The following is a 22,092-nucleotide window of genomic DNA, read 5'->3' on the forward strand; positions in this document are numbered from 1 at the left end:
ATACATCAATTAAATATATATTTACGGACTATTTTGTTTGTCACTAGCTAGTTCGAGTTGCTGCACCCCCTTAACTAAAGTCCTTAAACTTAGATTTGTTTGTTAACACTTAGACTGACCCATTAATACTTATTGACCCAATAATACTTAGATTAGCTCAATCACACTTAAATTGACCCAATAATACTTAGATTGGCTCAATTAAAATACTTAACCCAACTAAAAACTTAGTTCAACCAAATAAATTAAACAACTTAGGCCCATAACAAATTTAGTCCAATTAATATATTAAGTCTCATTAATATCTTAAGCCCAACAAGTTTGGCCCGACAACTTGGACCAATGAACAAACTTGACCCAATAAACAAACTTGGTCCATCAAATAAATTTGGTCCAATAAACATACTGGGCCCAATAAACAGACTTGACCCAATAAAAAATAAACTTGGCCCAATAAAATAAACTTAACACTTGGACTCCTAAATAAATTACCCGGCCCAAAATAAAATAACCGAGACCCATACCCAGACCCATACATATGACCCTAATTCACTTGACCCGACCCGGACAACCTGCTTGCCCGAGCCTTGCCCGTTAGGTAGCCAACCTTACAACCATCCCACTGTTCACCTAGCCGACACTAGTTCAAGCTATATTAAACCAAGACCCAAAGAAACCTGACTCAACCATCAAACCAGTGAACAACAACTAAAAACTAGCCATGACAGAAATATCATTCACAATACATAAAAACACGAATGATGCATGAGTTAAAATTTGAGTTACTATATCCACATACAAATGCAAGGACACAATTTAATAATAAAAATAGTGAATATACTGATCTAAATGATATGAGAAAGGAAGGGTATAACATGCTTTTGTGTTTAAAACGCACGAAAAACCTATACAGTTGCGGTTGCATATATCGGGACTCGAAAATCTCATAATTATCCAATTCTGGAGGATCAAATCCCTAATCTGGTTATTTCTGCCTCTAATTATCCTCAACGGGCTTCCGATCTGCGAAAAATCATATGATAGTCAAAAGTCAACCCTGGTCAACTCTGGTCAAACTTTGACCAAAAAGTATCAAACTTTATTGTGCTCTCACCGCTTAACGATTTTGAATCACGACTCGAAACTTGGATATTCGGATCTATCACGTCCAAACGATCAAAAATGGTTAACTCATCGGAGGTCGCCGGTAAATCGAAGAAGACGGCGGCGACGCGGCGGTCCGGCGGCGGCGATGCAAAACTTCTCCAAAAATTACGAAATTTGGCAGGGTTGTAGAGCTCAACGAGACGAATCCAACGCACTAAGCTACGACCAGATCGGAGCTCCAAAGCGGCCGGGATCTGAGAAAAACGAGGCAACTCCGGCGAAGTTTAAAATCTCCGATTTGCACAATATACGCCGAAATAAGCTACCAAACTCTTAGAAAATGTTCTACACATCATCTATTATCATCTAACAACTCAAAAACCAACAACAACGAGCGTGAATCGCAAATTTTCTGACGAAGAAGATGATGAATAGTACCTTCGCCAAACTCGTCTGTTCATCGTCAATTTCCCGGCGATCCAACCGTTGGATTTTCTATTTCTTTATACCAATAGATTTTTCTTGATCTTGGCTACAATATTACCGTTCGGATCTTTGATCGAAGCTCCGGTGAACGGTCGGCGATGACATCTTGTCGACGTGCTACAGTAATTTCTAAAATTGGGAAAATAATCGAGAGAAAATCTTTGGTCTGTGTTTTCTTGAGTGTGTTTCGGTGTGTATTTTGCGATCTATAGAAAATCAAAAATTTTCTGATCAGCACTAATTTATCTGGTATCCAACTGGCAAAATTAGTCTCCATTTTAATATTTTTCCGGTACACACACCCAACCTCTATAAACACCAATTTCTGAAATTATTGACTTTGACCAGTTAACTCGGTCAAATATTCTTTTAAATTAAATTATCTGGCATAAATAATTATTTTAATTTCATTATATCAATAAATATCTCAAAATGCCAATATTATCAGATATCCAAAAATAGTCAAACTCATTGACTAATTGACACATGTATTTTGTAAATACACTTTATAACTCATTTGACAGTAATAATTATTTTTCCAACTCAATAATTATTTTAATTATCAATTAATTCGGAAATAAATTTTGGGACGTTACAAGAAAATAATTGAATTCTTGGTTAGTAAACTAGAAGAATTTACGACATAGATTTCTTTAGAAATTTAACTGGTTGATAGTCAAGTGAAATCGAACTTCTAGAATTTTTCTCTCATTAAACTTTCGTCTTCTGAACTCATAGTTAATTAATTTTATTCATTGCAATTTTAAGTTAATTAAATTCAAATCATCTTTGTAGCTCTAAATAGGAATAAGATTTTGTTAGTTGCAAATATTTAATATAAGATCATTTTATTCATTCTCTGTGGGATCGAGTTGGACTCATTTTCTATATTAAAACTTGACACCGTACGCTTGTGAGAAAAAATCACGCAACAAAAATCCTTTGGTAACTGCTATCAGATAGAAGCCTTGGCATCTTCAATTCTTATTTTCAGTTCTTCTCTTTTGTTTTGCTCTTAGACTGATCTTCATCGTCTTCAAGATATATATTCACCATCTTCAAGATTGCTCCACATATTTTTTTCCTCTTTTGTTTTCAAATACCATCAAATATTATTATCTCTACTTAGTGTCATATGATATTTGATTGCAATCTTCAATATGTTGACGAAAACTTCAGTGGAACCAGCAGTTCTCTGTATCAGTCCTTCTTGTGAAGCTTTGATGACTGGTTTTGGAACGTACATAGACTTATCATCAGTAAATGCATGTAGATCCATTCTATTATGATCAGTTGATGTCCTCTCAACTGATTTTGTGTTAGAGTGAATTCTTTCTCATGATTGTCTTCTGCACTTGTTAATCTCTAGTTGTATTCTTGATTGATATTTTTTTTGCAGTGCTATTAATACACTTTTTGTCTTCAGTTTCCATTCTTATATGCATCATCATTACGTCTCTTCCTCTTTTGACAGTACCTAACGTAAATTCAGTTGAGCCAGTCATTTGAAATTTTAAGCCAACTCAGTCGTCCAATTTGAGATTAAAGCAATTAATAGATCACAAAAGAACATTGAAAAGAAATAGAGGTAAGAAATTTAAGGTATGAGTTGTGGCGTGTTGTTCAGTCGAGTTATGCTCTAGTCTTTATTCACTTGTAACAATATTCCCCCTGAATCCATGTCTGTTTGGGCATCTTGAAGCTTTGTTCTTTCTAAATCAATTACCCCTAAACTGAGTCCCAAAGAAAAATTGCATCGACTGATGTTCCTCTTCAAACTTTGTCTTATTGAGATTGATAGGCTCGTGAATGTTGAACTGATTTCTTTTTTCAATCATCTTTAGTTCATTTGGATAATCAATCGTGGTGCTAGTTTTCATCTTCTGTTGTTACTATATAAGCACTGAAACTGACCCATTTTTACTTGGGTCCAGTTGGGATTAATCCTTTTGGAATCAAGACTTGGATCAACCTAATTGGTCAACCACTGATTGTATTCCTCCAAGGTTGTGTATAATCAGTTGTGTTTGAAACTTTGAATGATGTGCATGATATGCAACATGTTGTGTGTGTATAGAAGGTATTTTTCCCGACTATATGTCATGTTAGACCTCCAATATTTATTTTGAACTGGTTTATTTTCTAAATGAGATGTTCTATGATGTACCTTCATAGAGCTATGTCTTTCTTGACCATGTCTAGACCAAATTGGTCTATATTTGTTCCAATTAGACATAGAAATCTTTGGTTATACATAAACAAAACCTCGATGAAAAAGTGTTTTTAATTGGTTGAGATATTGTGTTGGGGTGCAATAATTGTCCCTACTGAGTAGAGCGATCGAACCATGAAGTTTGAGTGGTTGTACGGTTTAAAATATTTGAGTTGCACCATTACCACCGGCTATAAATTTTGGTAAAGCGCAAGCGCTCGATCGTACAATTAGGTCATGTGTTCGATTACCATTGATTGCAAGGAGTGCAATTATTGGGAGGAAGATTATTGGGGTAAAATAGAACCATGGCGCTTGGACAGCTGCACGGTTTAAAAGATTTGAGTTGCACCATTACCACCAGCTATAACTTTTGGTTAAGTAGCTAGCGCTCGGTCCTACATATTGGTTGACTTACATGAACCTTTGGTTCAAGACCTTCATGTATCATGCTAGACTTAACAAATTTCACATATTTTGAGGTGTTTTTGTCTAGGAATGATTGAGTACCTATCTTAGTTGTTTTGCAGTAATTGTCACCAAAGCCAAGACCAGTTTTATCTCCAACAGGCTTCTGTGACTCTTGCATTTCAGTCAACAGGGCTGAGTACTTGTTCCAGGTGCTTATCATTTGTTTAGCCTCTGATTTCGATTTTAACTGCTGACTTTCCACTTGTCGCTTATTATCTTCAGTCTTGAGCTTACAATCTCTGACTCTAGACTGATCTTCTCAACTGACATTTCCTAATCGGGTTCAGTTGAGGTGTTTGGCATATCCTTTTTCTTTGATTTGACTTCCTCAAATGCTACACACAGTTTTTGGTACTCATGAGCCATATCGTGTAGTGCTTTGGCTAATTATTCTCGTGTAAACACATTAGATTCAAAATCAAATACTTGTCCACTTGTAGATGGTTGGTTGGACACTTGTTCACTGGTGAACAACTCATCACCATGAGCCATGAAATAACTATCTTCTTCTTCATCGGAGTATCTTGATGAGCTAACTGAACAACAAGATTCTTCAATATAAGTAATTGGTTCAGTTGAGCATTTTTTGAGTGATTCAGTTGACAGGATTGGTTGACTCATGTTCTCGTCATCATTTGGATTAGAATTGTTTGAGCATAAAGGTTATTCCATGGGCTCAATTAGTGGACCTCTGCTCTCCTCAGTCTTCTCATCTTTATCACCTAGCTTGATTAGTTGCTGCCAAATGTTCTTAGCAGTAGAGCATGCCTCAATAGTTTTGTTAGTGCATTTGTCCAGTGTGTTGTACCAGAAGCTCTTAGCAATTTCTCCAAATGTATCCATTTGAATATGTTCAAAAACGAGAAGAAAGCCTTGCTCTGATACCACATTTGGGGATCGGTTGGACATCGATTGGTTTGCTATTCCAGTTGTGAGTTCTGTTCTAATTAACAACTGAACTCTAGTATTTCTCGTATGTCGATGTTAATCGACCAACTTGATATTAAGTGTGAAAATAGATCAAATAACAGATTAAACAATTATCAAATGACTCGACTGAGAAATTAAGTAACACAAAAATTTTTTATGGATGTTCGGAGACTCAACTTGTGATGTCCCGTATTTTCTTACCTATGCTTATTTGGTGTTTGTTATGCACGATCGGTCCACACTTGCTGAGTGTTTTCCCAAACACACACCCCTTTACTTAATTCCCTCACCAGATAAAAATGAAGAAAAATTTGAATATGAAGAGCATAGCTAATATTGGACATATGAAAAAGAGAAATTTATAAATGTTGTGATGTCAATTAGAGATACAAGGTGACAACAAGAAAAAAGGAATTCTTGGTGGATGATGAATTTTTGGATTCCGTAATGAGAATGGAGATTTATATACACGAGACAAGGGACATGAAAGGTAAAAAAAATTAATTAGGAGAAGTTATTACCCATATTGATAGTAATTTATGAAAAAGGAGTTACAATAATAATAATTCTATATTAAATACAAAAAAACGTTAATCTACAAAAGCAAATGACTTTCATATACTTTTGAAGAAAGAATATAATTTAATGAACAAGAATGTAGCCTTGGACGTGGGTTCATGCTTAGTGAGTGTTAGGAATTTCAAAGATGTACTTATGATTAATTTAAAAAAATAAAGACCAATTAATTACCTAATTAATAATTATAATACGTTAGAGAACAATTACATATTTTGATTGACCGGAAAATAAAAAAAATTTGGATACAACAACTAAAACACAATATCTATTAATCTGAAATAAACTAATAATCTAATTTGAAAATTAAATATTTTTCGATGAAAATGTAGAATCAAATAGGAATCATGTGATTTTATGGATATGGACGGATGAAATAATGATAGGACATGAGTTATGAATAGGGTTTTTTAGAATTCTAGAAAGAAGTTATGTTTTATTGATTAATTGTTATATAATGTCTAATTAAATATTCAAACAATAATATATCATTTAAGAAAATAATTATACTTTTCATCAAAAACATATAGAAAAAAAACAAATCGTAAACTATATATTTAAGCAAAAGTACCAATTAAATCTAAAATAATACAATCTTAATTTTGTTTTGCTATTATGTAAAAATAAATATCATAAAAATATAGTTTATTTAATATATCGAAAAATTGATCATGGGTATCACAAACTCCTTATCGCCTCCTCGACTACTCAGCTCCATGATCATCGATCTATTAAATCATTAACTTCTTTATTTTCATCTGCATCATTCAAGTATAGTAAGTTTAAAGACTCAACAAACATACATATGTAATAAAGTATACATAATAAAATCAATTGCTTCATTTTGGGTGACGAAATATGTGTAAATTTGGCAACCATTATATTAGAGCCTTTGAGTCTCATGATCACGATTATTGTACAACAAACATATAATTTGGTACAGTCCATATCAGCCTTGTGCCAATATGCGTACCGTCCCATACCGTACAATACAAAAGTCGTTAGATAGTTAGTCTCTCGCGCCCTTACCGATTGTATTATTTCGAGAAACTTGTAAGGGAAATGTGCTACAGGATACCATTTTTGTCATCAGTCAGTTAACGATCCAAAGAGTCTATCAAATTTGGAAGTTTGATACTCTCCCATCAATAAGATCTACATTTGAACTTAGGAGATCTGGAAATTTTTCACTTCAAGATTTCTTAAGTACATTGTGCCGATTTTCAGCACACCTCACCGATCGAAGTACATCCAAGATGAATTCTCAAGCACACCTTGTATTTGATATATATATATGATCAATTGAGGATCTTTCATGTGTATTAGTTAAAATTGATTCTAAAATACTTGTAATTGTGAGAAGGATTCCTGATGCACAAATTGAGATTAAGTTTGACAGGCTAGGAGTTTCGGTTAGAAAAAGTTTCGTAAATTCAAGCCGAGGTGGGTAGTTGCAAATTTCTTGTAATCACCAAAATCTTCTTGTGAAAATCTTTTTGAAAATAGAATAAGAGAGACTTAGAAGAATTACATCGCATTTCGACGAACTTCCATAAACAATCTACTGTCTTGTAATTTTATTGTTTTACATACGTACTCTGCCAATTTCCATTTAAGTATCATTTTGGGTTCAATGGAGATCACAAGTTTTTTTTCCACACATAAACAACCTTGCTCATTTGCATTTTTGGCGAGTTGACATAACTTGATTGTGTTTTGTTAACCCAAGTCAATCAGCTGAAAATTTCAAAAGTTGTTCATTCAAGCTCATGAACTCCCTCTAAAAACCTCGTCGTTCTTAACAAGCTAGCTTTCGTGGGAAAAAAAAAACCTTGAGAAAGACGAATGGTGGGAAGCTTTTCGTGTCCAAATTATTATCTCAACTTTGTATTATTTGAGTTCAACGTAATTACGCAAAACAAAAGAGTTTGACTAAAAAAATAATTTTATGTATAATTTTTTTTTCTCAAAATATATAAAATAATTTTTAAATAGTATCCAACCCATTCCCATTACTTGACCGACCCCAAAGGTCAACTTATTTTATTATCAATTGGTGATCATTAATTTAATTACCACATTTTAATAATATATTAAATATGACAACTATTAGGAACCTATAATTATTGGAATATGGATGACTAATAACGATAATAATATATAGCTACCAAGGGACTGTATGAAAATTCAACTGATAGAATGACACAATTTATTCCATAGATTTTATATAATGCATTGATGACGAAAGATAAATTATACTGCATTCCATAATTTAAATTATGAAAAACTGCAATTTTGGTCATATATGTTTATCACTTTGCGATTTCGGTCCTCTATGTTTTCATATTTCAGTTTTAGTTATGCATGTTCTGATTTTTGGCAATTTCAGTCTTTTTTCTTTCGAAAATGCTTACTTGACAATATACACGTCAGCTCCACATCAGCACTACAATAGTGCCACATCAGCACCATATTGGAAAAAAAAATAAAATTTCCAAAAAAATTAAAGATAATTGACTAAAACTGAAACATGAAAATCTAAAAGACCAAAATCGCAAACTAACAAACTTACAGGAACAAAAAAGCAAATTTCCCTTTAAATTATAAATTATATTTTTATCCGTACAGCTCTCGTTTCAAAAATTTCATCTTACATTTTTTTTTATATCTAGTTAAAAATTTAAATTTAATTTAATATGAAGATTTTTTAATCACAAAAAATCAATAAACTAGAAATAAATATATTTATTGACTCGAAAACCACAAAACTCATTGTTTATCAAATTCAAGAAGATCGTGTTCTTCATCAAATGAATCGAATTCAAAAGTTCATGTTTTTTAAAAAAAAAAAATTCATCCCAAATTCAAGAAGATCATGTTCTTCCTCAGATTAAAGAAGATCATGTTCTTCGTGAAATTCAAAAATATTGTGTTCTTCATAAAATTTAAGAAGATAGTGTTCTTCCTCAAATTCATCAAATTCAAGAAGATCAACAAAGTTCAAGAAGCGATTCAAAGTGTTCATCGCATTGTTCCCAAACTTTTAAGATTAATTCAATACCAAGATGTTAACCAATCAAATTAACGTTATCAAAACATCAAATCATCTTTCACGAAGATCAAATACTCAAGAAATTTAAATTATACAAAAAATTTCATTGAAAGAGGAATCAAGGGATCATCTAGAGATTCTAACCCACAAATTTGCATTTATTTCAATTTTTATCCATTTTTTATTTTAAGAAATAAAGAAATTTGCGCATATAGAGTTCTTTATAAGAAATTATAAAACCTTTTAAAATTTCATTTATATATATATACACACACACACACACAAGTATCTACATTTGATCCTTTATTTGATGTACACATAAATAATGCTTCATGCAAGTGCATGTGTAGAGTGAAGACAATGTTAAAATGTTATGTAAAATTTATTTATTTTTTCAAGTAAAATTCATTTTGGTACACAAAATATTGATAAATTGAAAAAAATGGAACATGAACCATTGTAGTTACTAGCTTAATTGGTTCATGATCAAATTAAAAATTCACCTTTACCCTTAACCTAAATTGTTTTTAAGTCATACTCCTATTATTAAAATCAACCATATTGTATAAACTGAGTTGATAATCATTTATCATCAATTGTATATGGATTATCAGTTAGCATGTATTGATGAAAATATGATAATAAATATGTATTACCGGAGTCCAATGATACTATTTTCAGATTGTTGATGTAAACATAAGTACTATTTTAGTTTTTCAAATATGATATCAATATGTTAAAACTTTAGGAAAATGTTCAATACTAAAGACATTGTAGATCATGAGGGCATCTCCAATCCAACTACCAATTTGGTGTTGGATTTTTTTTGTTCCGGCTAGCTATATTTTTAGCGCTAGTTTGGTGCAAAGCTACAATTTTACACAATATTTCGTTCAACACTGTAGCAACTATCTTGAAGTTTTTTTAATTTTTTTTAATTTATTAAATAATAATTATAATTGTTATGATTTTTTTAATTTAATTTGTTTAATGTCATGTATTTTAAGTTTAATAATGATTATATTATAATAATTTCAATATTTTATTTCATAAATTTAACCTTTTATTTAAATTTATTTTATTTATTTATTTAATAAATAAAATATTGTTTTATAATTGCATATTTGTTTTCTAAAAATAATCAAATTTTAATTATTTAATATGTTATAAAAAAAAGGAAAGCTATAAAAATTATACATACCATCTAATTTTTAAATTTATTATATAAATTTCTTAAATTAATATTTTTTTTAAAATTTAATTATTAATTCAAATTAATTAATTGTATAAATAAATATCATTATAGAAATAAATGAAATATATAATTAATTTATTGATATTCAATTAGGTTAATAAATATTTTGTGAAATAAATTATTATTTATAAATAAAATAATAAAGAATATTCTGAAAATATTCTTTTTAATGAAGAGTTTAGTGTTGATGGTTGGAGATGAGTTTTGCATTTGGTATAGAAGTTACACTATTTTGAAGTTAGTGTTGTGCTAAAATAATGTAATGAGTTGTAGATGATCTGGAAAAAAAATCTCTTAGAAAAATATTTGACTCGTTGTCTTGATTTACGTGATTCTTATAAACTAAATTTATACACGTGATTTAAGAATTTCTCGTAAGCTTGTGGATTTTTTTTACACGACTTGAATTTAAATTGTTATTACATTTTTATCTGCATATTAAAATATATTTTAGTTGTGTATATGATTTATTATAATATATAATGTTCATATCAATTTTTTTTTTAAATTTTTTTTTAACATTTTAATATGGATAGAAAAAAATATCATTTTGTTACATATTTATTTTGAAAATTTATTATATTTGAGTAAATAATTTATAATGAGTAAAATATAAATATATTTTAAAATCTTATAATACTTATTTATTAAAATGTCTAAATAGACATTATTTTATGACAATTTTAATTAATAAAATAACATTGAACAATAAAATGTGCATTTAGTTGAATTTAATTACTAAAAAATAATTGGACTTAAAAGAAATTTTATTAAAAGATAAAATTGATTTTTTAACTGAATCATGTAACAATTAAGTACTTTACAATAGCTCATATACCAATTTGCTACTTTATCAAACCTTTTATATGTATCTAATCATCACTTGAAATATATATATATATATATAAATTTTCAGCTGCCCAAGCAATGATGCCCAACTCGTCCCCGACAACAAAAACCCGGTACCGTGTTTTAGTTATGCGAAAAATAAAAAAAACAACTAAAACCGGGTTTTAGTGGTCGGGAACGAGGTAGGAAAACATTGTTGGACAGCTGAAAAGTAAGTATATATATATATATATATATATATATATATATATATATATATATATATATATATATAATTTTGATACCCTGCACCCTAGGGGTGCAGGGTAACATGGGCACCGCCTATGTGGCGGTCCATGATTGGTCAGCCGTTTTTTGTAAAAAAAAATAAAAAAAATTGTGTGGTTGTGGGCGCGCCACGCTGGCAGGTGCATACAGTTAGTATACAACATGACGAGCAGTTTTTAATAGTATAGTATACCAAAATTTATGCAACTAGCAAGAAAATTATTAATAAAAATTTGGAACATGAATGTGAAATTATAATAGTGGTATTAATAATAATAACACCACCACCAACTAGCAAGAAAATAATGAGCTGTGTGATCGCATCATCATATCTGAAACTTTCAACCGATAGAATGCAACAAAATTTATCCAATCATGCACGAAAATGAAAATATATTTTTTTATAAACTGCGCGCAATATTATTACCATTGAAGCATGTATATATACCAGCATTTTGCATCACTTCCATTTCCAATGGCGAACTCTCCGTCCCTCATGTCAAGTACTGTTAATGTCGCGAACTTTGTATCGGTGAGGCCTTGGCTTAAAGATAGAGATCGAAGCAATTACGACTATGCGATATGGAGAGAACAGATGCTTTGTCTTTTAGACAGCCAAGGCTTGTTGCGTTTCATAGACGACGGCCGGCAACCTTCGGTGCCTGAACAATCACCGGAGGAGCAGGAAATTTGGAGGAGGACCGACAGGCTTATCAAAGGATGGATTTTAGGCTCGCTCGGAAATGATGCGGTCGCGGCTGTGGCGGGACTGAACAGTTCCAGGGAAGTTTGGCTGGAGCTGCAAAACATTTTTAATCAGGTACTACAAGATAATAACAATGTTCAAATTCAAATTCAAAACCAGATACCTGATTCGTCTACGAGTAAACGAGTAGAAGATCAGGGAGAAGCAGCAGCAGCCGGAGGAATTCGAAATGCTCCAGTGGAACTGGAACTTGCATCTCAGACACCTAATCACGTTCCCCAGCAAAACAATATTGGTGCCCGTAAGTTATTTCTTGTATTTCGAATATTTAATTGATAGTATGTTGGGCCTTGCACATTCTTAAATACGGGAGGTTCCTGCCCCATTGATAGGTGTTAGCATGTTGTCCAAATTATGTGGGCCCTACATAATCATGTGGGACCACATAGTTTAAACCAACCACAATACTTCATACCACCCATGGGGTATTTATTACACATAGGTAGGCTCGAATTTTTCCTTATATAGTGTCACGCTCCGAACCATGGACCTGGTCACCTGGCATCAACAACATCTTCAAAAGTCATAATTGTTTAAGCCTTCGAGGTTATATATACCAGAATTCATCATGTAAAAAAATGTGAAATATGAATTAATACATGAAACACTTTTGAGGAATATATATATAGGCAAACATGAATTCATATAATTTCTTACCAAAAATCGATCGTAACAATTAATTTGAATTTTGAAATATGAGTTAACACATCTCAAATCATATTACGTACCTAGATATTGATGAGAACGATCGAACAACATTAATTTAAAAGAATATTTTCAGTGTTCTAAAGGCGGTGCCTAGGTGTTAGACGGTTGTACACCGCCCTGATATTTAGACAGTTGAAGCTTTTGGAAGTTATTGCATTAATTTACAAAGATTATTTGACATATTTGTCCATCAATTTGTAGCGGATCAAGAAGATAAGCATGTCATATATTTCAAGTTTGAATTCGATAAAGAGAAATTATTGGAGAAATATTAAGATAAACAAAAATAATTAGATATTTAGACTAAAAAAACATTTCTAAAGCCGATAAATTCGATAAAGACAAAGAATGATTGAAGAAATATTAAGATGGATCGGACTAGAATAATCAGATATTTATCTTAAAAAGAAAATACTGTGTAGGCGCTAGGCGGTGGGTAACCGCCAGCCTGCCGTCCAACGCTCATTAGAAGATTGATAATAATAGATTCTAATGTTCAACTTAGAGTTATAGTAGAGAATGAAATTCTCGATAATAGTGGATACGATCTATGATTTCATGAAGTGAAATATAATTAATCTTTTTTCCACTAAAATAAAATCTATCGAATGGAAATCATAAAATAAAAGTGCAACTTTGTAAAATGGCCAGACCCAACCCGATTGATCGTGAAAAAATATTATTTGTTGTGTCTAAGGTATTACATTTTATTGCATTGCACATATTGATCGATAGATCCGTGAGGCCATCTCACAAGATATGTTCTCCATTTTAAATTGGACTTAGCTTTACTTGCCGATTTAGAATACAAATCGACATATAAAGAATGTTGCATTATCTGTCCCGTATATTTGCATTTTTGTGATTTTGTTAATTTATATTGCAAAATTGAGTGTAATGTCCACATCTTTCATTTTTTTCCCCTTGCAATTTTAGTCATTGTTAGTCTTTCGACATCAGTGCCATGTTAACACTCTCATGGAATTAAATTGCCTTGTATTGGGAAAAAATTAAATAATATACAACATAATACTACTGATATTTGACTAAAGGATCAAAATTCAAAAGAGGCAAACGTAATTAAGGATCAAAATTTTAATTTTCCATTCACATATATTGCCCAAGTAGAATTAATGATCAAACAAATGTTCCGTCTATTTATTATCTATTATGATGTATGATTAGTCTCGTTTTTTCCTATTAACTAGCAATATATATGCATCATAGCGACTTATATTTCACAATTTAATGTTTTGTTCAGTTAAAGTACACACTAGCTTATCAAAATTTGCAGGTAAGAATTACACCAAGTACTTGGCCTTGCGTAGAGCCATAACAAGAGCTGATTGGGTTGAAGCAGGGAGACTATTGGACACAGATGAAGGGGCGAGAACGACGATTATCAGTGAAATTGATGAGACAGCTCTATTGTTAGCTGTGGCTGTAGGAAAAACGTCGAATGACTTTGTAAGAGGGTTGATAGGATCAATGCCAGTTGACACGCTGGCGATACAAAACTCTTATGGGAACACCGTTTTACACCGGGCTGCTATGATTGGAAATAAGGAAATCGCGGACTTGTTACTAGCTAGAAATCCTGAATTGCTGTATATTCAAAATAAACAGGATTATTTACCTGTTCATATAGCAGCGATCTTTTGCCACAAAAGTATGCTTGAAAGATTGATAGACATCCACGAGAAACATGCTGAGGATAGGCCATCTGTTGGACAAATATCCATCCACGAGAGAAATATTGACAAAAGCCCATTTATTGGACAATTGGGAGCTTCACTCTTATCGGGGACTATAATTTCTCAATTCATTGGTAAGTACTATTCAAAGATATTTAGCTTGTTGATTGTAGATGAAGGTAGTATTTGAGTGAACTTCCAAGAAGCAGTTGTCAGCTTTCCCTTAACAAAATTTCACAAAATTTCAAAAATATGTTAAAGGAAAAGCTGAAAAACATTTCCTATAAGATCTCCCAAACACTCCCTAAATCATATGAATTAATGTAATTTGATATTAATTCATGGCAGATGTGGCCTTGTATTTGGTGCGCAAGTACCCGGAATTGGCAACATTGAAGAATCAGTTTGGTATTGATGCATTGTTTGAGTTAGCTAGGTCGGGTTCTGTATTCGGAAGTGGAGCAAAGTTCTGTTGGTGGCGGAAATTGATCTACTCCGGTAGGTCTTCTTTTATGTTTTAATTTTTTGAAAGAATTTTGGGGTATGGTGTGTGATCAAACTCCTAATATTCGTGCAACTCTCTAAAAACTCAAATATAAGTTTTCTAAAATATATATATATATATATATATATATGAATCATTAGAGGAGTTGAACTATAATATTCTTATGTAAATTTTATATACCTAAAAATATATCCACCCTAACCCGAAGCTTTTTATTGCTTTGTGAGGAATAATATTCATGCTTCGATCTTCCATAAATTGGGAAAGTAGTGAATACAGATAGTATAATAATGGGATAGTTGCATATACTACCCTGTGAAATCATGAGATTGCTAGAAACTCCTTATGCCTATAAACCCCTCGTGTTTTCAAATTTTATGCACAAATATCCCTGAAAATACGTACGGACAAGGGGTTGTGTGCTCAAATTTTGAAAACACAAAGAGGTATGTCCTCAAGATTAAAAAACACAGGGAACTAATAGATCATTATATTTTCCTAAGGGTTTTTAGCAATTTCGATATTTCACAGGGATAATGTATGCGATTACCCCTATAATAATACATGAAGACGAGACTAGGTTCAAATTAAAGTCAATATATAGATTTTATTGTTGGGTTCAATTATAAAATTTAATGATATACAGAACTAATATTATTTTGTCCTCATAACGTCTTTGGCAAAACCAACATTCAATATTAAGCATCTAACCCTTTTTAGTAGGGTATGGTTAATTCATTCTCTAGCTCCGTCAACCCATTTAGTTGGAGAGATCCAGGTATTGTCAAGTACCTTGTAATTACCATTTGAATGCAAGCAGACCTTCAATTTTTGAGACAAATATTCTAAGGTAGTGTTTGAAAGAGCTTCTACGAAGAACTTTTCAGCTTTTTTTAACAAAATTTTCACAAAATTTCAAAAATTTTAAGGAAAAATTGAGAAGTACTTCCTAAAAGCTCTTCCAAACACTACCTAAGTCACTATCGGTTCTCAAGTGTTTCACTTTTAAAGCTTATTTATTCTCATTAACTTCGAGCCAATCCTTAAACTTATTAACAATCTTATCTGTGGTCTTCAATTGTTATTGTCACGCCCCGCTCCCAAGATCGGGTGACATCGGCGTTTCTTTCAAATAAAATTCGAAAACAACCAGCCTCTTAGTAAAGAATTTAACTAAAACCAGTATATTTCATAAATAAACTCCAAAATAAATCTTCTGTACAACTCAAAATTCCCAAATATGGAATAAACTCACGGAAACGTCTTACAACTTAAAAATAAGAATAATAACTAAAAAAATCTAAAAAAAACTATCTCCATCATCATCTCTAAAGCATTTCTTGTTCTTTCTCCTCTAATTGTTCTTTAGTACTATCTGGGAGGAAAAGTAAGGGGTGAGAGATCTGAGTGTCGCTCAGCAAGTGGGTCGTTTGAAACATTAACAAATATATGCATAACCATAGGAACACAAAACATCATGAACATAAACATAAACATAACTCAATACTTGGGCCCTTCAGGCCGAAACATCATCATGATACATAAACTTTCGACACATGAACATAAGCACTGAAATTCATCTCCTTTCCATGGTTTACTGTCTTCTATATGTTAATCCTCTAAGGAGCGAGGCCATGTCCTATATGTCAATCATCTAAGGAGTGAGGCCGTACAACGGTTACAATCCCACCGTATAAGGGTCATATCATTACCATATCCATTCGAATCATAACTGTGATCGACAACATGCATGACACAACATGAACCAACATGACATGAACAAAGGACACATGCTCGAACAAAAATTTGAGAACCAAATACCATGACTCATAAAATGAATATTTTTAAAACCAAGTCAAGAAATATACATACAAAAGCCCACTTATCAAAACTTCAGTCATGTTCTTGGTAGGTTAGAGACATATCAAACCGTCGGATCGAATTTAAATTTGGTATGAACATTTTTAAGGATTTTATCTAAATTGTGAACTGTGAAGATCTGGTTTCAACGATGTTTGGATTTGTGTCTTGTCCACAAACTGAAGCTACTTCTTTCCCGAGTAGAATCTGTCTAGAATTCTTGAAAAAATCGTATAAAATGTTCTATTAATTGGATTGGGCTGTAATTTGGACTGCATATTTATAACATCTTATGCTACAATATGAACAGTAGAGATCGGATTCTGAACTCTGTAGCATCAACAGTGGTTCTAGGACATAGGTAGTCTTTTTCAAACTTCAAGAAAATCTCTGCAACATTTTGCCTACTCTTCCATATTGTCTCACATGAAATTTGAGAGAAATTGTAGTGTGATTATTCTGAAGGTTTGAGAGTCTATTTATAAGCACCAATAGTAGTAAAGATCAACTAAGATACCTAAGTTTCAAAATTTGAATAGGACTCTATCTCCAAGATTTGATTCTTTCAATATCTCAGATAACTTGATATATCAAATCTTTTTATCTTGTATATATTTTATCTTGAAAAATATGCAAACTTCCAAAATCAAATATTTTTTATATTAATTTATCTTGGTACAATCACCTTCAATATTTTAATATCTTCTAGCCTTAAAAATCTGGGGTTTCATAGTTATACCAAACTTTTATGGAGTAATCATCTACTATGAACATGAGTAACGACAACCACCATGAGTTTTCATCTTAATTAGAAGCGGCCCCATAGTTCCGAACGTACACATTCAAGAGGCTTATTTGTAGTGTCCACTGTTTTCAAAAGGATCGGACCGGCCGGTTCGACCGGTCACCGGTCACTGGTCCGGTCCGGAACACCCCCAAAAATCATTTTAAACGGTTCAACCGCTCAGAACCGGTCAAAAACCGGTCGAACCGGCCAAGAACTGGACAAAAAACCGGTCGAACCGGTTTTCAGAATTTTTTTATTTTTTTAAAAATTAGTTTTTTTAAAAAAATTAAAATCATTAATTAATATTTTATTATATATATACATGATTATTTGGAATTTGTACTTCGTTAAAAATATTATTTTAGTGTTATTAGAGTTTTTATTTATTTATCTATTTATTTTTTAAAATATATATAACTATAATTAATATTTTGAATATATTTATATAGTTATTTATTTTTTAAACTATGATATATATATTTTTGTCTATTTATATACATCTTGTAGGTTTTTAAAATTTAAAAATATTATTAATTATATTATATTATATAAACGATTTTTCGATCCGACCATCCGATTAAAACGGTCGGACCGGTTGGACCGTTTTTTGAAGGTAGACCGGTTCGATCACCGGTCAGGTTATAAAAACATTGGTAGTGTCTACCTTGTCCAAATTCAACTCTCTTCGTCTTCCCCAGAAACACAATACTCACATAATTATATTCCAGCCCTGATATTTTAATTTGTCACTGCATAACAGGATTTGTTTAGACAATTCAACTAGCCCTTTCTCACTTACATGACCAAGTATCATGTGCCATAGGCTTGATTTATCTTGAATTTCATGTGCCATAGCATATCCTCCTATCATTGTTTTTTCCTTGGAAAACATATAAGGAGTTCAACCCAACACATCTCATTACCACTAATAATCCTTTTGTCACTTTCAAATATCTGTTCTCGTATTTAAATGTATATTAACCATTCGATTCAAGTGTCCCTAGTCATATATATCAGGTTCCTTCGGAGCTCAAGCACATGTCTAACGTGTTTGTGAATTTTGTCTACACCATTATGCATTCTTATCCTTGTTGAACCAGTCCTTTTTTACTTTAGAAGACTTGTTGTTACCCAAGGGACAAGAGAAACATTCATTCCTCTGATTTTGTTAATTCTGGGAACAATGACTTTTGTCTGGCACTTGAAATGTACAACCGAAGTCTAGAATATCCACTCATTGGTTAAGTTGTTCTCTGCCACCATCAAAGCCTCAGCTGATTCAAAGGCATCTTAGGCCCAATACAACCTAACCACTATCCTTTTGTCTGTGTAGTGTCTTCTTCCCTTTATCGAGACAGTTCCTTTTGAAACGGTCCTCCATATGACACTGAAAGCATGAATTTCACTTGGCTTTTAAATCTTACCTGTTTGCATGGTTTCTTTGAGTTATTTTCTCATGTCTCTCTCTGATTGTGAGCCCGTACTTTGAGATTCTCCACTATATTGAGTCTTTATGTGTAACTCTATAAGACCAATCGCTTTCCATTTTATAAAAAACTATAGTTGTTGGTGGTAATTGTGCAACTCAAATCTTTTAAATCGCATAGCAGTTCAAGTGTCATGGTTCGATCGCTCTACCCAGTAGAGACAATTATTGCACCTTATAATCTGGCTCTGATACCAATTGTCGGAATGAAAAGCTATACCTAGTGGTAATGATCCAACTCAAATATTATTTTAAACCGCACAGCAGCCCAAGCACCATTGTTCGATCATTCTACCCACTAGAGACAATTATTGCACTCAAACAAACTCTTTAGGTCAAATTGCATAATGACTTGGGAAGTGCTTGAGAGAACTTAATTACCGGAAACACTTCTTGACTTCTAGTAGACTGGAAGTGCTTTGGAGTGTTTGTGAATACCAGCATCTGCTTCAACTTCTTATGGTTTTTAACCAAAAGTTAGAAGCAATTTTGAGATATTTTGTTCTGCTTTACTTTTTTGTTAATTGTTTAAAGTTACAAATTGATATTTGTAGCTTTAAAAAATTTATCATATTATACAATTGCTCTCAATTTTTATAAATATTTTTGGAGATTTTTTTAAGCTTTAAATTTTATTTATATATGAGTTTTTATGAGTTTCAAATGGAATTAATGAAATTTCAATCATTTTTAAATATAAGAATTATTTTTTTTACAAAAAATTAAATGCATTTTTATATAATTTTCCTTTCCATACATCTTTTAACATTTTTTGTGCATTTATACAATTTTTTTTCATTTCTTAATTAATATTATATAAAATTTCAAGAATTCATGTGATAAAAAGATAAATTAATTTTGAATAAGTTGTCATTTTACTAAAAATTAAATTTGAAAGCAAAGAGATTGATTGTCCCCTTCCATATAACATAACATACTTAAATTTCTCACCTTGGGAGAAAATTTAATAGTTTAGGTGCTTTATCCTCCCCTTCTACTTTCACTTCAATGTCTTCGAGATCATCCAAGACATTAATGAATTTGTTAAACGATCCTCAAGATTGTTCTATTCTCAAATTTTGAACGAATATAGTCTTTGCTTCATGTATATGAATTTTGTCAATGAGCCACATGTACTGCATGCAGAAGCAGATTTTTCTCTCTACACTTCTCTAAGAGGTTTGTCTCCCCTAGGCCGAGAATGATCGCTCACTGTGCTTACTATTTAATTTTTTCATTGTTGTTGTCCTTAATCGTACTTGAAAGTTCCTTCTTTTTCCTTACTTCCTCACTTAATTAATATTTGTTGCGCCAAGTTCACCCAAATCCTGATTCTCCACAATGCAAAGTCATTCTTGTCACACCCCAAAGCTGGGCCTAGTTTACATCGGCGTTATTTAACGTTTTCACATTAAATAACTAACCTCGAAATATACATTTCAAGAATAACTAGTCTTTTCATTCAAAAACTGAGATTACAAGGTTTTTCTTTCCATAAACCGGAAATTGAATTTCCTTTACAGTTCAAAACAAAAATTACAAGTTCTAAATGCAGCGGCTGAAATAAACATAAGGGGAAATTGCATATATTACCCCTGTATAATCTCACGTTTGCTGATAACCCCTTATGAAAGTTTTTTAAGCAAATAACCCCCTGTGATTCTAGATATTTATCATGCACACCCTTTTCAGCTAAAAATAACGAAAATATGACGAAAATATCCCTGCTTAAAAAATGAAAATATTAATATAAAATAATTATATATAAGTTTCATAGTTATTTAACTAAAATTTGATTATTTTATTCAATTAAAAATAAAATTATATTAAAAAAATTAATTTAATAATTTTTTTAAGTAGAGGTATTTTCGTCATTTTTTACCTGTAAAGGTTTGCTTGCTACATATCTAGAATACCAGGGGGTTATTAGTTTAAAAAAATTTCATAGGGGGTTATCAGCAAACCCGGGATTTCACAAGAGTAATATATGAAATTTTTCCTAAACATAACTAAACAACATCAGAGTCTCGATCGTTCTTCACCAGCCCCAAAACTAGTTTTGTTCATCTTCTTCAATATTTTCTTCGTTTCTATCTGATATGGTTTTGGGTGGGTGAGTGATATGTGTGTCACTCAGTAAATAGGGGAAATATCCCAGCTTTTAACATCAATTTTTAACAGAAATCTTATACATATACACTGTCATATAAAAAAAAGAATCATATATATTCACAAAATTACAAAATAAAATTATGCATTAGTTTACTCATGATTTTTGTGGCTAACATATATCAGCCCCTTGTATGTTTATCCTTTAAAGGGTGAGAAATCATAACAGAACAGAGCAAAGTATTCAGAATATATATTCCTACTACTAGTTCACAAACATCAGTGCATCATCGACCAAATTTCGAAATTCATACTTTTCAAAACATATATGTTGGAATCTTTTAAGGCATAATATCATATATTTTTTTGAAAGAAACGGTGTACATGGTTTATTATGTGAAAACTAGCAGTGTTTTACTTGTTGTAACACCAAGAACAACATAGTGCAGCCGAAATTATAGCGTAAAATAAAACACAAGTAATTAATTTTGCACGAGTATAAAAACTCGTGCAGGTGCCTTAGGGCTAAATATCACTAGAAAACGTAAGATCAGTCTTACAAACCAATACTAGCGACTTTATGAAAATTCAATAAACCCTAAATTTCTCAACAAGTTGAGAAATCAAACTTCATCCTATAAAATCAGAGTAAAAAATAAATAGATGCAACTCTCGTAGCCTAAATTGAAGAACAACAAATATCTTCAATCAACACTATTCATACAGTGTTGTCTCTGATGCCTTCAATACTAACGGCAACACGGGGACATGCAACAATGAAGGTTGCAAAACCTTGCTTTAGAAATCTTCAATTCTTTAACAAGATTTCTTCAATCGATGCTTTGAGAATTATGCGTCTTAAGCGTGTCTTTCTTGTGCATGAAATGCAAGTTGATTTTTTTGAATCTTGCTTGGAATGTCCTTTTCAGTGGTTACCTCAGTTTCCTCATTATTTTGAGAATTTTTATCATG

The 22,092-nt window shown here is 31.8% G+C and overlaps 1 protein-coding gene across 1 annotated transcript; it reads left to right on the forward strand.

The window, feature by feature from the left end:
* The first annotated feature begins 11,680 nt into the window (after nt 1-11,680).
* LOC140888263 (uncharacterized) lies at nt 11,681-14,894 on the forward strand. Its single transcript, XM_073295949.1, has 3 exons — nt 11,681-12,212; nt 13,974-14,507; nt 14,722-14,894. The coding sequence occupies exons 1-3, from the start codon at nt 11,681-11,683 to the stop codon at nt 14,892-14,894; spliced, it is 1,239 nt and encodes a 412-aa protein (XP_073152050.1).
* The last annotated feature ends 7,198 nt before the right edge of the window (nt 14,895-22,092 follow it).

The sequence above is a fragment of the Henckelia pumila genome, chromosome 3, assembly GCF_033568475.1.
Source record: "Henckelia pumila isolate YLH828 chromosome 3, ASM3356847v2, whole genome shotgun sequence".
Lineage (NCBI taxonomy): Eukaryota > Viridiplantae > Streptophyta > Magnoliopsida > Lamiales > Gesneriaceae > Henckelia > Henckelia pumila.

Coding starts and splice junctions, on each gene's coding strand:
- LOC140888263 (XM_073295949.1), top strand. CDS start 11,681: ATGGCGAACTCTCCGTCCCTCATGTCAAGTACTGTTAATGTCGCGAAC. Junction 12,213..13,973: donor GCAAAACAATATTGGTGCCC/GTAAGTTATTTC, acceptor CAAAATTTGCAG/GTAAGAATTACACCAAGTAC. Junction 14,508..14,721: donor TATAATTTCTCAATTCATTG/GTAAGTACTATT, acceptor AATTCATGGCAG/ATGTGGCCTTGTATTTGGTG.